We start from the raw sequence: 15258 nt of genomic DNA, 5'->3' as shown, positions 1-15258 counted from the left end.
AATTGAGGTTTTAATCAAAACCAACATTACGATAATGGAGAATTCTAAAAAAGTGGGTCTCGCAATTCCGTCCGTGCGTCTGTACGTCTGTGCGTTTGTACGTCCATCTGTACACATTTCCACAGCCTAAACGGGTGGACGGATTTTCTTCAAATTTGGTACAGAAGATTTTTATGGAATTCTGAAAGTTGGTTTTTTTTTGTTTTTTTATATCTCGCTTAGAAAGTGTACCTCCCAACAAATTTTTCAATTCAAACCAAATAACTCAAAAACGGCTCTAACGATTTTGATTAAACTTTGCAGACGTAATATTGCAATAAAACTGCATTTTTAGTTTTTCTCAAAAAAGTCAAAAAAGTGTACCTCCCATACAAATTTTTCAAAATTTTGACCTAAATGTCGGCTCTTCCCCAACATCAACAAAATTTTTTTAACTTAATATAGAGGCAGCTCTTAATTAAATCTACAAGTAAACTAACATATAAGTGTTTTAAACTGCAAGAGCAAGTACGTGCGACCCCAGTCGTGCATTTTATTTCCCTAACAACCTGTAAAAAATTTTATTTAACCATCTGAAAGCTTATTGTCTTAGCTCAAAATATATATATCGATCAGGTCTATGAGACATCTACAAAAAGAGCTAGAGTTTTTTTTAACTCGATCAAATTTCATTAAAAAAATCAAAAGAAAGACATTTATTTTTATGATCACACGCTATGGAATCAGTTTTTTTGTTTGACAACCTATAAAAAATATTAAGCCATGTGAAAGCTTATTATTTCACCTTTCATATGAAGTATCAATCTCATTTCAAAGATGCCTACAAGAGAAAATAGAATTTTTTAAAGTCAACCATGTCGAATTTCCAGACTGAGATTACTGTACTTCCCACACTGGTGGCTGTTCGGGGGGCAACAGATCCACTGGTGTTTTGAGGTTTTTCGCAAGTTTCTTGATTTAACATTGTGTAGCTTGTAGTTAGTCTACCGTTATGTGTGATATACCAAATGAAAGGTAATTGTATCAAGATGCCCATAAAAGTTTAATACAATTTCTATCTGCTCTTGGTCAAAAGTTATAACCTATTGAATTCAAATTATTTTACCGTTATCTCAAAATTGTGTTTACGAAAATGATTGAAACTTCGCACACATTTAGTCGTGGTTATGGTCTATCATTACGTGTTTTTTTTAAAACTTGTTTCTTCCGTTATTCAGGCAAAACTCACTAAACGGTTCCAAGTTTTTGCACATTAATGCATAAGGCCAAAACCTACACGGTCCAAAAAAAAGCTAAAAATCAAAAATTACCCGAAAATACCCCTAAAAAACAAGGTGTTTTTCAAAAATTCATATTTCGAAAAAAATCCTAATTTTTTTTCTCTCATCTTTCAACTGGCATCTTTAGAATTGTCAAAAAATATTTCCTTTACGCAAAATTATCAGTTAATCATAGCCCCAACACGTGTACAACGTTCAAACAAAACGTTATAGCTTAGTTTAAATTTTTTTTAGAATTTTTCCTTAAATGCAGTTATTCTTAAATTAATTTCATCTATCTATAGTAAATCAACTTTCTACAACTTCTCGTTTAGATTTAAGCCAAAATTTCATCTTTCCGTTTTACCCCTGTTTACCCTATTAAATGACGGAATTTTTAAAAATCCTTCTAAGCTTGCTAAGCTATAAAAGATTTGTGTATCTCTAATAGTTTATTTTTAATTTTGAATTGAAATTTTTTGCCGCACTGCGAAAGTGCGAGAGTGGAACGTTAGAAAATGGCGTCACTTTTTTGTGGTGGCTTTCTTATTAAAATAAATTGACCGCTTAATTTAAGATGGAAGTCTTTTTGGCGAAGAACCGGATTCTTTTTGTTTTAGCATAAACAATTTCTGTGTCCAAAATGAGAGAGTCATGAAAAGTATGTATTAATATGCAAGTGAAAATAATGTGAAAAATGCAAAAAATATAGAAAATAACGGTACCTTCTTTTAAGACGTTTTTGTCTCGGGCCCTTTATGTTGACAATATAGGGGAAAGTGGCCTAAAATGCCCCCAACTTAAAATAGCCCTCTGGCTAGAAATCGTTGAATCGAACAGAATTATAAAGTTTTGTGTATACAAGTCGTTATTATATCTGACAACACTGACATATTCGAAACTATAGCAACTTCAAGTCATTTTTTGAAATATGACAGGCAGCATCTCAAAATGTAGATTCACAAAAATTTTGTGAAATTTTTTTGACAAAAAAATCTTTTAAAAAACTGACTTTCGGAGAGAGAAGTTAATGCAATTTAAGCATGAATTATTTCTTATTGATTTAATGAACTATTTGAGGTGTTTTCGTTATTAAACTTAAATAAAAGAACCCCGAACGGGTAAAATAGCCTACTTAGCACTCGGGTAAAATGGCATAGTGGTTAAATGTTTGGTAAATATTAAAGATCTGCAGTGAGGTGGTCCTGGACTGAGGACGCATCATCAAAAGCCTCACTTTTTGTGAGATTTATTGATTAAACTTTGAAAAGTATATAATAATTAAGTTTAAATGTTAATTTTTTTGGATTGGGGACAAAATCCCGAAAACCGAAATCCCGAAAACCCAGAATCCCGAAAACCAAAAATCCCGAAAACCCGAAAAATTATATAAAATGAAAAATTTGCGCAAATTTTTCATTTTATATAATTTTTCGGGATTTCGGTTTCGAAAACAGTCCTAAGTGTGAAATTAAGGTGTTATTACGTAAAAAACAATTTAAGTTTATGATTCCGTTAATATTTCTTTTTTACATGATTTCAGCAGTGTTTTGTAATGATTGAGTTAAGTTGGAAAATCGTTGAACTAAAATCAAAAGAATTATGAGTTTTAATATTTAACTTATAATAATGTAATGTAATGTATGTTTAAATTGTTTTTAATTGGTTTTAATTTTATGTTTCAGTTAAAATTTCAGTGAAACACAGTTTTGAAGAGTTTTTTTTATTTTTTCGGGATTTTGGGTTTTCTGGATTTTGGGTTTTCGGGATTTTGGTTTTCCGGAATTCTGGGTTTTCGGGATCTTGGGTTTCCGGGATTTTGGGTTTTCGGGATTTTGGGTTTTCAGGATTTAGGGTTTTCTGGATTTTGGTCTTTCTGGATTTTGGATTTCGGGATTCTGTCTGTCTCCTAATTTTTTTGAGATTGAGTTAAGTTGGAAAATCGTTGAACTAAAATCAAAAGAATTTTTCCTTAGGAGGCCATCTTCCCCTACCCAAGGAAAAAAAAAAATTTAAAAAGCATTCAAATTATCTGAAATTCGAATCGTATAATATTGTACCATTTCCTGTCCATAGCTGCCTGCATATCTCCACCTAACCTTGTACCAAGAATGACTTTTGATCTATATACTTTTGATTTTCCACAAACCTTTTCTCATGGGCATAGGTACCTTCTGCGAGTCATATATTTAACTTCTTACTTAAGTTAAACTTATTCCTTTATCTGAATATAAGACAAACATTCATAGGTTAAAGTAGTTAAAACTTGATAAATATTTACATATAAAGTTTTTTCTTTTTTTCAAAAAATACCAAGAACTAAAGCTGGTTATGTTGTCTCTTTACATACAGTTTCAGTTCTCCCCTTTCAATTCTTCACAAAACCTGAGCGTGTCCTATTAAAATGAAACAGCTCATGTGTACAAACAACATCGAATAGCAAATATTTGCCCTTATTCGCACACAATTCGGATTAATCTCTTTTCAGTTTCCTCTTTTATAAATAAAGAGAAGAAGAAGAAGAAAACCCTGATCCCTGACATTTTTCAAAAATCGATTTTTTGTTTATTTTCCAAAAAAAAAAAACCGGCAATCGCTTCTGGACATATAAAGAAAACAAAAAAAAAAGAATAGGAATAGAAAGGAAGGGAATATTTCCATTTGCTTAACTATTACCGGAGGATAATTCCTCTAGGGTCGAATTGCATGCGGCACTAGCGAACAAAAAAAAAATCCTCGAATCCTTAGAGAACAGCATCATATAGCCAGGAACACCTAATCTCAATCCCACCCCTTGTTATTCACCAACAATTCGTATCACATAATCCCACACACAAATATAAGTGCAGGCCAGGCGAGTAGAGTAAACTATTATATTGCAAATGCAGGGTTGAAACTTAGGAGAGGATGGCAAAATCAAAAAAACCCACTCTGTGTGACAAATTAGACGGGAATGAAACACTTTTTTTCCTAATCTAGCGTACAACATTAATCAATTCTTTTGATGTCCCATCCCACTATCCAGCAGCAGCAGGAGCATAGAAAATATACCATCCGTGTCAGTAGCTATTTCCTCTATACTGCAACTGCCATCACCATTACATGGCATCATCAGCGTAGTTAATGCAGAAATAGTGAGGCAGATGTAGTGTTTGTTGTGCGCGGTAAGGCGAGAATTAATTAAAGAAAAAAAAAACTAAATCATCCCCTCGAACAAAAATAAAATGCACGTCTGGGTCGCACGAACTTGCTCTTAGGGTTCAAGTTGCTAGAATTTTTTAGGACTTTTCACATAGAAATTTAGTAAATGTAATTATTCTAGGTACGTATATAAAAACAAAAACAAAATTGAAAAAGAACATAAAAATCGTTTTTCAAAGGAATAAAACAACATCTGAAATCGAATTGTCCTCCAAAACAAGTAAGCAATTTCATTTGTTTTGTTAAGATGGATTTTTAGAAAAAAAAATTTCGAAATCGTTAAAGCCGTTTAAAAAAAAACTAATTACATTGGTCTGCAAGGATTTTTGTGTGCTGATTCCGAATCCAAAGTCAAAATTGGCCTATCACCACACGTTTTTTAGATATTCCCATTAGAAAATCTCAAAAACCCATTTTTTTTGCTGTTTTAGAAGCAATATTTTGGCGTAATGCAGAGATCAGAAATAACAGTCAACCTTTATTTTCAATTGGTTTCTTTCTGAGGGTTACCACATTACTTTAAATAGTTTCGGTTTTCGGTTAAGGTTTGAGAATTATTTTTAAAAATCAAAAATAAAGGTTATCGGTTGAGATTTATTTTTTATTTCTAATGGTTGAGATTTTTACCAAAAAAAAAATGGAAAAGGTCAACCTTTAACCGTTTGCGCTGAAAATAAATCATAAATGGCCAATTCAAGAAAAAATGTCGAATATGTCAAGAATGTCTCTACATATTTTGCAAAAATAAATATGAGAAGGATGTTTTTTTTAGTTTATATATTAAATTCAACTAATAATAGAATCTAAAAGTTCTTTAGACCCAAGATTATATCTCTTATTTCGCTTAAAATAAATGTAAAGACAAAAATGTTTTTTCCAATGTGATTTGAGTCGCTGCTGGGACGACAAGCACAACCAACGCAATGTCGAATATTTCAGGAGACCGATGTTCTAATTGATACATTTGCAGATGAAATTTATTTTTTTCTATCAGCGATAAATATCACTGGTTGACCGAAACATTAAAAAATACAAAATATAGGTTTCTCTCAGACCTGGACCGAAACTTGTCTTTTTTTTAAATAAGGGTTATTTTATGACCTTTAATGAAAAATAAGACTTATTAAGGAACCTTTCAAAAGGTTGAGATTTATTTCTGATCTCTGGCGTAATGTAAACTTTTTCAATTAAACTCGTCACGTCACTTTTTTACTTGCGATATAGGTACTATATATCAAGTTATGCATTCGTACAAAAAAAAAAGTTGAGATAACATTTTTCCATGTCATTACGATGGTAGACAATGCCAAAAAAGTGGGTCCCGGAAGTCCGTCTGTCTGTCTGTCTGTCAGTCTGTCAGTCTGTCAGTCTGTCAGTCTGTCAGTCTGTCAGTCTGTCAGTCTGTCAGTCTGTCAGTCTGTCAGTCTGTCAGTCTGTCAGTCTGTCAGTCTGTCAGTCTGTCAGTCTGTCAGTCTGTCAGTCTGTCAGTCTGTCAGTCTGTCAGTCTGTCAGTCTGTCAGTCTGTCAGTCTGTCAGTCTGTCAGTCTGTCAGTCTGTCAGTCTGTCAGTCTGTCAGTCTGTCAGTCTGTCAGTCTGTCAGTCTGTCAGTCTGTCAGTCTGTCAGTCTGTCAGTCTGTCAGTCTGTCAGTCGGTCAGTCTGTCAGTCTGTCAGTCTGTCTGTCTGTATAAGGAGCTACAGCCTACACGGATGGAACGATTGATGTCAAACCTGGTATGCAGCGTTATTTGGCGACTCTCCAGAGGGGTTTTTGGAATTAATTTTTTTGGACCAAAAATAACGGTACTTGTCATATACCGATTTTAGTAAAATAGAAATATCTCAAAAACGGCTCTAACGATTTTGTTTAAAAAATTCAAGTGTTAGTTTAAAGTTAAGGTCTATCTTCTAATGAAAAAAAAATTTTTTGAAAATCATTATTAACGTTACCTGCCATAGAACCGTTTTTTTTCAAATCCGGTTATCTCCAAAACTGCTTATTCGATTTCAACGAAACTTTTTGTGAAGAAGCATTTATATAATTTAAATATAAGCCAAAAATAAAATTTTGGAAAAAATAATTTTTGGATTTTTAAAAAAATTTTGAAAATTTTTTTTTTCAAAAATCAAATTTTCGAAAACGGGACATTTAATTTTTTTGAAATTTTGTTTTTAGATGTTGATTAGTGATTTCTACAAAATGGCATACCAATTTTATTTTTAAACTTTTTTTCCAAAAAATTATTTATAAAAAATTAGTTTTTTAAAAAACGGCTCTAACGATTTTGAAAATTTTTTTTCTAAAAATGCATGTTAATATATCAATCAAAACTGCATACTTGTTTTGGAGGGCAATTGAATTTCAGATTTTATTTTATTTTTTTTAAAAAACGAATTTTATTTTTTTTTTCCAAATTTCTATATAAAAAGTCTTAAAAATTTAAGCAACTTTAACTCTAAGAGCAAGTTCGTGCGACCCCAGTCGTGCATTTTATTTCTTTCAAATTCAGTTTCAATCCTCTCAATATCTCTTTTCTTATCTTTTTTTTTTCTTTTCTTAGATATCTAAATTTAAGTAGGTTTGGCATATATTACCATAAAGAAACTGATCATTAAAAATTCATATTTCTTTATCCCAAGAGCAAAAGTATACTTTTCTAATAGATTTTAATATGCTGATTTGTAGTCCAAATTCAAAAAAATTTCGATTAACTCCCGTTTTTGAGATATAGTAGTTTTTTTGAGATTTTCTAAAAAAAAACTTGATTTTGTAATTCTCTAACGCGTACCTACATCTCAAAATCCTGACGTGCTAGATTATTTTGTATATCGAATGGTTTATTACAGATAAGATATTTTTAAATAGAAAAATAGTATATAAAATTACAAAACACGTATAAATTTGTTTTAATGTATTTAAAGTTCTCTTCACATATTTGACTTTTTAAATATAACGGGCGTTGAGGTTTGACAATTCCCTTAAAAACTGCAGGATTTCAATATTTTTGATGTTTTTGTCAATTAGTATCTTAAAATGTGTGTAAACTTTAATTAATAAATACAAATTTGGTGTCATATGAGAGATAATGTTATGAGAAATAAGTCCTCCAAATTTGAGCTGCATACGATTAATAGATTCATTTTTGTACTAGGTCAACCGAAGTTAAATTTAAATTTTTTTTAAATGCCTACAAAAATTATTTTTTTTTTCAAAATTTTATTATAAATTCATATTTAAACTATAAAAGTGCTTTTTTATGAAAAATTTCAATGAAATTGAACTAGCAGTTTGGCAGATAATCAAATTAGAAAAAAAACGGTTCTATGACCGGTATACCGTTAATATTGATTTTCGAAAAAAATTTTGTATCAAAAGATAGACCTTGCCCAAAAACTAATACTTGAATTCTTTTAACAAAATCGTTCTAGCCGTAGGTACCTAACCTACCTACCGTTATTTTTGGTCCAAAAAAAATAATTCCAAAAACCCCCCTTCATGCCAAGTTTGGTGCCAATCGGATTTTTATATAAAAGCATTAATATAATTTAAATATAAACCAAAAATAATATTTTGAAAAAAGGTAATTTTTGGATTTTTAAAAAAACAATTTGAATTTTTTTTTTTTTTTTTTTTTTTTTGAAAAATCGAATTTTCGAAAACGGAACATTGAATTTTTTTTTAATTTTGGTTTTAACTGTTGATTAATAAATACTACTAAAAAATTGATTTAAAAAACGGCTCTAACGGTTTTGAATTTTTTTTCTAAAAATGCATCTTTGTAAAAGAAATTAAACTGGGAGACGAACAGAATACCGAAATCCTAAATACCGAAATTTTTCATTTTATATAATTTTTCGGGTTTGAGTTTTCAAGATTCTCGATTTACGGGATTTTGGGTTTTCGGGATTTTGACCCCAATCCCTGCATACTTTTTTTTGGAGCTCAATTTCTTTAAAGAGTTGTTTTTTTTTTTCATTTGACAAACAATTTTTTTTTTATTTTTTTATTTTTTATTTTCACTTACCTACATTTAACAAATTTGTATATAAAAAGTCTAACAAATTTCAGCAATTTTAACTTTTTTTTTTGTACGAATGCATAACTTGATATATAGTACCTACCTATTTCGCAAGTAAAAATAAAACAGGATTCACACGCACTATACACAAACACATACCAACTACATCCGCTGGAGTCCATTGCAAGTCCAGCGGACAAAAAAAAAAGAGTAAAAAACTTCCATTTTTAGCAAAGCGCCACACAAGTTTACACAAACCCAACCATCATCATCATCATCATGCTTTATACACACACTTACCTCATTATAATAGCGCTTTCAATGGAAAACGAATCACTTGGGAGGCCACAGATGTTCCAAGAGCGAACTTCAACAGCATCCCCCAGCACTTGTTGTAATTGAAAGTCCTGACTGCAGACGATGCCAAACGAAGTGCATTTCGTTACCCATTTCCGGATCTGACTGACACGGAAATCGATGGTGAATGGCCCCAGATATGCGACAACACCGGAAGCAATGAGCACGTCCCCGGTCAAGGTGTGGTACGTTTCATCTAGGATTCGTGCCGCTTCCAGCCAGCGGGTGCGCTCACCACCCAATCCGCTAATGAGTTCCTGTGCACGATTAAGTTTTTTTGTTACCGATTCATGTTCGAGTTGAAGGCTCCTATAAAGAAGAGAGAAGAGGCAGCAAAAGTGTGTTGTATAAGTATCAAGGAGAAAAAGCGTTATTATTTTTGTGGGAAATTATCACAGGGACAGGATATACTTTTTTTGTATATGCTCTGGCCTTTAGAGTGTTGATAGCCGTAGGTATACTTACTTAAATTGGCGCAGTTGTTCATCGAGCATTTTTTGAATTTCCGCCAGACTGGCCTCGACACGAGCAAGTTGAGCAAGTTTCTCGGCGAGTAGTTTTTGTGCTGCCTTAATGTGGAAACAGGGTGTTTTTTTCTTAGACTTTAAAAATATCAAAATTTAAACTTACATTATATTCAGCTTCAGCAGCAGCAAGGGCGATTTTCTTTGGGGCAATAACTTTTGCAACTACATCGTATTTTGTCAATGCAATCACCCATCGACACAAACCCTCACAAGCTGTTGAAGCTGATTTTATTTTATCCGGATCAAAATTTTCATTTGTCAATATTCGATCTTGAAGTTTTTTTATTATTGCCGGTGCGATATTATCCTTGTCGAAATTTAATAAACTATCAAGAAATTTAATATCACCCAGAACCCTCTTCGATGGACCCCAATAATCTTCAATCATACCGACCCCCGATGGATTTGCCACACGATCGGGTTTGATGTCTTTTAAAATGCATATTGCTTCCATGACAATTCGCACACCAATTGGTGGACTTTTCATTGTTTTGACAACAGCAATGTCAGCTGTTGTAAGAGTGTTTAAGGCAGCCAATGCTGAGTTTAGAATTGGTAGGGCTTCGGCAAGTTTAACATCACATTCGTCTTTGATAGCTTGAGCTTTGCCAGCTTGTTCGGATGCAACAGCTTCGTCTTGTTTAACTATTTCACGTTGACTTGCTGCTGCTTCGCTGTCTTTTTGTACTTTGGCTACTTGTTCGGCGACCTTTTAAATATTTGCAAGAAGAAATTTTATTAGAAGTGAACATTGAAAATAATCATTTTTATCAAAAAACAAAAACGACTTCTATGGAACGAAACTGGGTTTTATATTTTTATCGACTTCCAAAAAGGAGGAGGTATTCAATTCTTTCAATTATCAAAATTGATTCACTCTGTCCAAAGTTATACCGACTTCCTTTTTGGAAGTCGGTAATTAATATTTGCAATAGAATCCATTAAACGAGTTCTAGCATGCGTACAAAAATCAAGGAGAACGTTTTGAATATTTGCTATAAACTACACTTTAATTAAAAATGTATCTTTAACAGCAAAAACAAATGTTTCATAACGATGGTCTGCAAAATTAAACTTTTTTTTTTCTCCTTCAAATAATTTTTTGATATTATAAAAGATTAGACTTTCCTGAATCTAAATCTGGTTTCAGAAAAATTCTATCAAGTACCATTTTTGTAAAAATGATTTTTGAAAAATGTGGGTAGTTTCTAAGAAATCACCCTTTTAGATTCATTTGAACTTGTATAAAATTAAAACTATTTGTCGCATTGAGATCAAATTTGGAGGACTTATTCTTCATAATATGTCCTTTTACATTAATGTTTAATCATTTTTTAAAATACTAATTGACAAAAAAAACCGACATTTCGAAATCCTTCACTTTTTAGAAAATCCTACATGAAAAAAATCACCTTTATTAAGAAAAATGTAAAATATCAATGCCCATTATATTTAAAAAGTCAAATATGTAAAGAAAACCATAATAAAATACATTAAACAAAATTTTTTACGTGTTTTGTAATTTTATATACTATTTTTCTATTTAGAAATATCTTATTTGTAATAAACCATTCGATAATATGTCTTGTAAAGCTTCAGATTTGTTTCTCCTCTTATAGTTTTTGATGTGTTGAGTTAGAATCCGAAGTCAAAACAATTCTATCACGTCAGGATTTTAAGATATTCGCATTAAAGTATCACAAAATGAAGTTTTTTTTTAGAAAATCCCAAAAAGAAACTACTATATCTCAAAATCCAGAGCTGATCGAAATTTTTGGAGTTCGGATTCAAAATCAGCACACTCAAGTCCATTAGAAAAGTATACTTTTGTTCTAGGAAGAAAGATATATTAATTTTTAGAGATCAGTTTCTTTATGGTAAGATATACCAAACCTAATAAACTTACTTATGTAAATTAAGATATCTCGCAGAAGAAGAGAGATATTGAGAAGATTGAAACTCAGTTTGTAAGAAAAAAATAATTTCTTTCATAAACCGTAACAATTTTAATTGAAAAAGATTACTTTATGCCAAAATATTTCTTCGAAAACAGCAAAAAAATGGGTTTTTGAGATTTTCTGACGGGAATATCTAATTCGTGACGTGCTAGGTCAATTCTGACTTCGGATTCGGAATCAGCATATAAAAATCCTTTAGAAAAGTACAGTTTTATTTAAAGGAGGATTTCCTTGCAGACCAGTGCAAGAAGAAAAAAAAATATATTTTTTTAAGATTTTAACTTATGTTTGGTTTCCCGAAGTACCATAAAATGTATGGGTTCAAAACCTGGAGAGACTATAAATATTTTATTTTTTCGGGAAAACAAATAAAATTTAAAAAGTGTTGATTCATGGCTTCGAATAATAAAATTTTCGTTTTTGATTTGTTTGCATATTTGGAGTTAGGGTATTGTCTCTGATTTATTCTCATTTATTTTTTTAGCCTTGGTCTTCAAATAAGACACAAAATTCAAAATGTACTTTTGCTTTTTTTTCATTTTTATATGCAAATTGCGATATTAGATTTAGTGTTTCCCTCTATAACTCAGAAGTAAGAAAAATGTAGTTAGGGCCTTTACGAGATTATAGGCAGTATTGAAACCTTCGAGCAACACGTCACGAGATATATGCGAAAAACTGATTTTCGTGACCTTTTGACCTCTATAACTTTAAGCGCCGGCACGATATCAATGTCGATTTTTCACATCTTTCATAACAACGCCGCACTGTTGTCCAAAATGACTTATCTCGTTGCAAAAATCATAACTTTTGAACGGATTGAGGTAGCGTTACAGTTTTTTTTTTAATTTGAAGGAAATTTCCAGGGCTGTTACACCAATGAATTTCAAGAAAATTGTTTTACAGGGTGTTTAGGAATCATCGGCCGAAAACCGATTTTCTTAAAAAAAAAAATATTTAAATTAAAATTGGTATGCCATTTTGTAGAAATCACTAATTCACATCTAAAAAAAGTTCAGATTACACTTTTCCATGATATTACGATTATAGAAAATGCCAAAAAAGTTGGTCCCGGAAGTCCGTCTGTCTGTCTGTCTGTATAAGGATCTACAGCCTAAACGGATGGACCGATTGACTTCAAAATTGGTATGTAGCATTTTTTGGAGACCCTCCAGAGGGGTTTTTGGAATTAATTTTTTTAGGCCAAAAATAACGGTACTTGTCATACACCAATTTAAGTAAAGCTGTAATTGCTCAAAAACGGCTCCAACGATTTTGTTTAAAAAATTCAAATGTAAGTTTGAAAACAAGGTCTATCTTCTAATGAAAAAATTTTTTTTGGAAAATCATTATTAACGGTACCTGCCATAGAACGGTTTTTTTTAAATCCGATATTCTACGAAACGGCTTATTCGATTTCAACGAAACTTTTTTTGAAGAAGCGCTTGTATAACTCAAATATAGGCCAAAAATAAAATTTCAAAAAAAATAATTTTTGGATTTTTAAAAAAATTTTGAAATTTTTTTTTGAAAAATAAAATTTTCGAAAACGGGACATTGTATTTTTTTGAAATTTTGTTTTTAAATGTGGATTAGTGATTTCTACAAAATGGCATACCAATTTTAATTTAAACTTTTTTTTTAAAGAAAATCTGTTTTTGGCCAATGATTCCGAAACACCCTGTGAAATAATTTTATTGAAATTCATTGGTATAACAGCCCTAGAATAGAAACGATTCTATGTTTCAATTTTTCTTTTTCATTTCATAGTAACTTATACTGTATTTGCAAAATCACACAGATGTCTTGTAATAATGGAGATCAACTTGATTTTTACTTGCTCTATAGGGCAAGTATTGGTTTTGTGTAGAAAAAAAAATTCAAGGTTTTAATCAAAACCAACATTACGATAATGGAGAAGACCAAAAAAGTGGTTTTCGACATGCCGTCCGTCGGTCTGTGCGTCCATCTGTACAAGGAGCTAGGGCCTAAACGGATGAATGGATTTTATTTTTTTTAATATCTCCTTTTAACCCCTTGTAGCCCCATGTGACATTTCTGTAACAAACCGAAAAAGATCGCCCAAAAGCTGTAAAAAACATATTTTTATTCTTTTAAAGCTTCTTACACAATCTTTAAGAATCGCTTTATCGAAATAATGCGCCATATTTCTAATAAATAGCACCAATAGTTTTTAATTAGCAGTTAATGTTGAAAGTTCGTCTTTTTTGAAAAACAAGCAAATTTATATAAAAACTACGAAATTCAGAAAAAATATTTTTCGTGCATAAACTAACGGGGTTTTATTTTTGGATTTTAGGAATGCGCTTAAAAATAAATATTAGATAGCTTTTTGTTTGAATTTTTGCATTAATATACAAAAATAAATTATTTAAACTTCTTTTTTTACTACGTAAATTTCGAAATAACTAAGCAAATAATGAATTTATTGAATTTTTAAAAAATACGTGTTTTATTATAGCTAAAGCTTTTTCGATTGACATTATTAATTTTAAAATTTACGATGTTGGGTTACAAGGGGTTAAACGCATATCTCCCATATAACGTTTTCGAGTTATTGCAAATTTCTTGAAAACGGCTCTAACGATTTTATTAAATACTCCTATTGATTCTAACAAAACTGCGTTTTTAATTTTTCTCAAAAAATTCCGAGAACGGAAATATGGTGCTGCCGTTTTTCAAAAACTGACATATTTTTTAAGTTCGTATATTTCATCAAAGCATAAGTCAATTTTATTCAAAATTTACAGACATGAAGTGTAAAATGTAAAAAAAAATGAAAACAAAGTTTTCGAAAAATTTTTTTTTTAAATTGAATTTTTTTTAATTTTCGATTTTTTTTTAAATTTTTAAAATTTCCAATAGATATTTAAGATGAAGATACTTTGAACTACAAGAGCAAGTTCGTGCGACTCAGTTGTGCATTTTATTTACAAAATTTTTCGTGTTTTTTGTTGAGCCAGTTTTTCCCAAAAATTTATTTTTATTTTCATAAAATGGCTAAGTAAATTTATTGTTGGACCAACAAAAATGGCCAACATTTCTCAGAAGAGTATCTTGAGAAGCATATCCTTTCCAAATAATTTCATCTTTCAAGTAAAGAATAAACCCCCAGCAATATAATAACAAACTTACCGTCTCCGATGCAACTTTCAATTTCGGTTCCAATGCCAACAATTGTTCACTCATAACACCAACTTGTTGTGATGCAATATCCAATTGTGATATTCCAGTTAGATATCGACTTCGATTTGTAGTAATTGTCCTGAAATTATAATTTTAAGACAATATCTTCCTTAAAAAGAAAACCTACTTCCGTTTAGCTCCCAACAACCCTTTAAAAGTTTGTATCAATTCCAAATACGATGTCGGCGTTACATAATTATAACGTTTCAATCTTAAATAAAATTTTTCCGATAATTTTTGTGTTGAAGTATGAAAATCCATGCACATATCAATAGCGGCTTTTCTTTCCAAATCGGTTAAATCTTCTTTAGCTAAAAATCTAGTTGAAACAGCTAATAGAGCATCAGCTGGCCATGGTTGAAACCAATCAATTGTACAACAATTAACAATCGATGGAAATTTTCGTACACGAACTCGAAGAGCCTCTCCAATTGGTGACATTGATAAAACAATATGAAGTTGATCTTTACAAACCTTTTCAAAAAAAAAAAAAATAGTGTAAGCTTCTTTTATGAGGCATGAAGATGAATCAAAACAAACCTGAACAAAAAAGTTAAACAATGCCACAAGACTGCCATCAGTCTGAACCGCTTTATCCCGCTGTTTATCAATTTGCCGCATTTTCTCACAGATTTCAATTTTTTCCTCATTCGTGAATAAATTCGGTACCTCTCCAGAATTCAAAAGATTATTAACATCTTCAAGAAATGACTCGTCTTTTATCTAATTAGA

At 31.1% G+C, this 15258-nt stretch overlaps 1 protein-coding gene and 1 long non-coding RNA gene across 3 annotated transcripts in view; one reads left to right on the top strand and one right to left on the bottom strand.

Moving 5' to 3' along the window:
• Positions 1-15258, bottom strand: part of LOC129915456 (dynein axonemal heavy chain 7) — a 119538-nt gene that overhangs the window by 55750 nt on the left and 48530 nt on the right. For both annotated transcript variants that reach the window (XM_055995014.1, XM_055995009.1), the window contains exons 17-22: positions 15067-15249; positions 14654-15000; positions 14476-14605; positions 9465-10070; positions 9300-9403; positions 8778-9143 (exon numbers count right to left, since the gene is read on the bottom strand). In XM_055995014.1, the coding sequence (XP_055850989.1) occupies positions 8778-9143; positions 9300-9403; positions 9465-10070; positions 14476-14605; positions 14654-15000; positions 15067-15249 (1736 nt within the window). The remainder of the gene's footprint in view (positions 1-8777; positions 9144-9299; positions 9404-9464; positions 10071-14475; positions 14606-14653; positions 15001-15066; positions 15250-15258) is intronic.
• LOC129915738 (uncharacterized) overlaps positions 1-15258 on the top strand; it is a 279418-nt gene that overhangs the window by 226711 nt on the left and 37449 nt on the right. The window lies entirely within an intron of this gene.

The sequence above is a fragment of the Episyrphus balteatus genome, chromosome 1, assembly GCF_945859705.1.
Source record: "Episyrphus balteatus chromosome 1, idEpiBalt1.1, whole genome shotgun sequence".
NCBI lineage: Eukaryota > Metazoa > Arthropoda > Insecta > Diptera > Syrphidae > Episyrphus > Episyrphus balteatus.
Note: the sequence above shows the minus strand (reverse complement) of the source record. Positions and strands in the feature narration are given on the sequence as shown.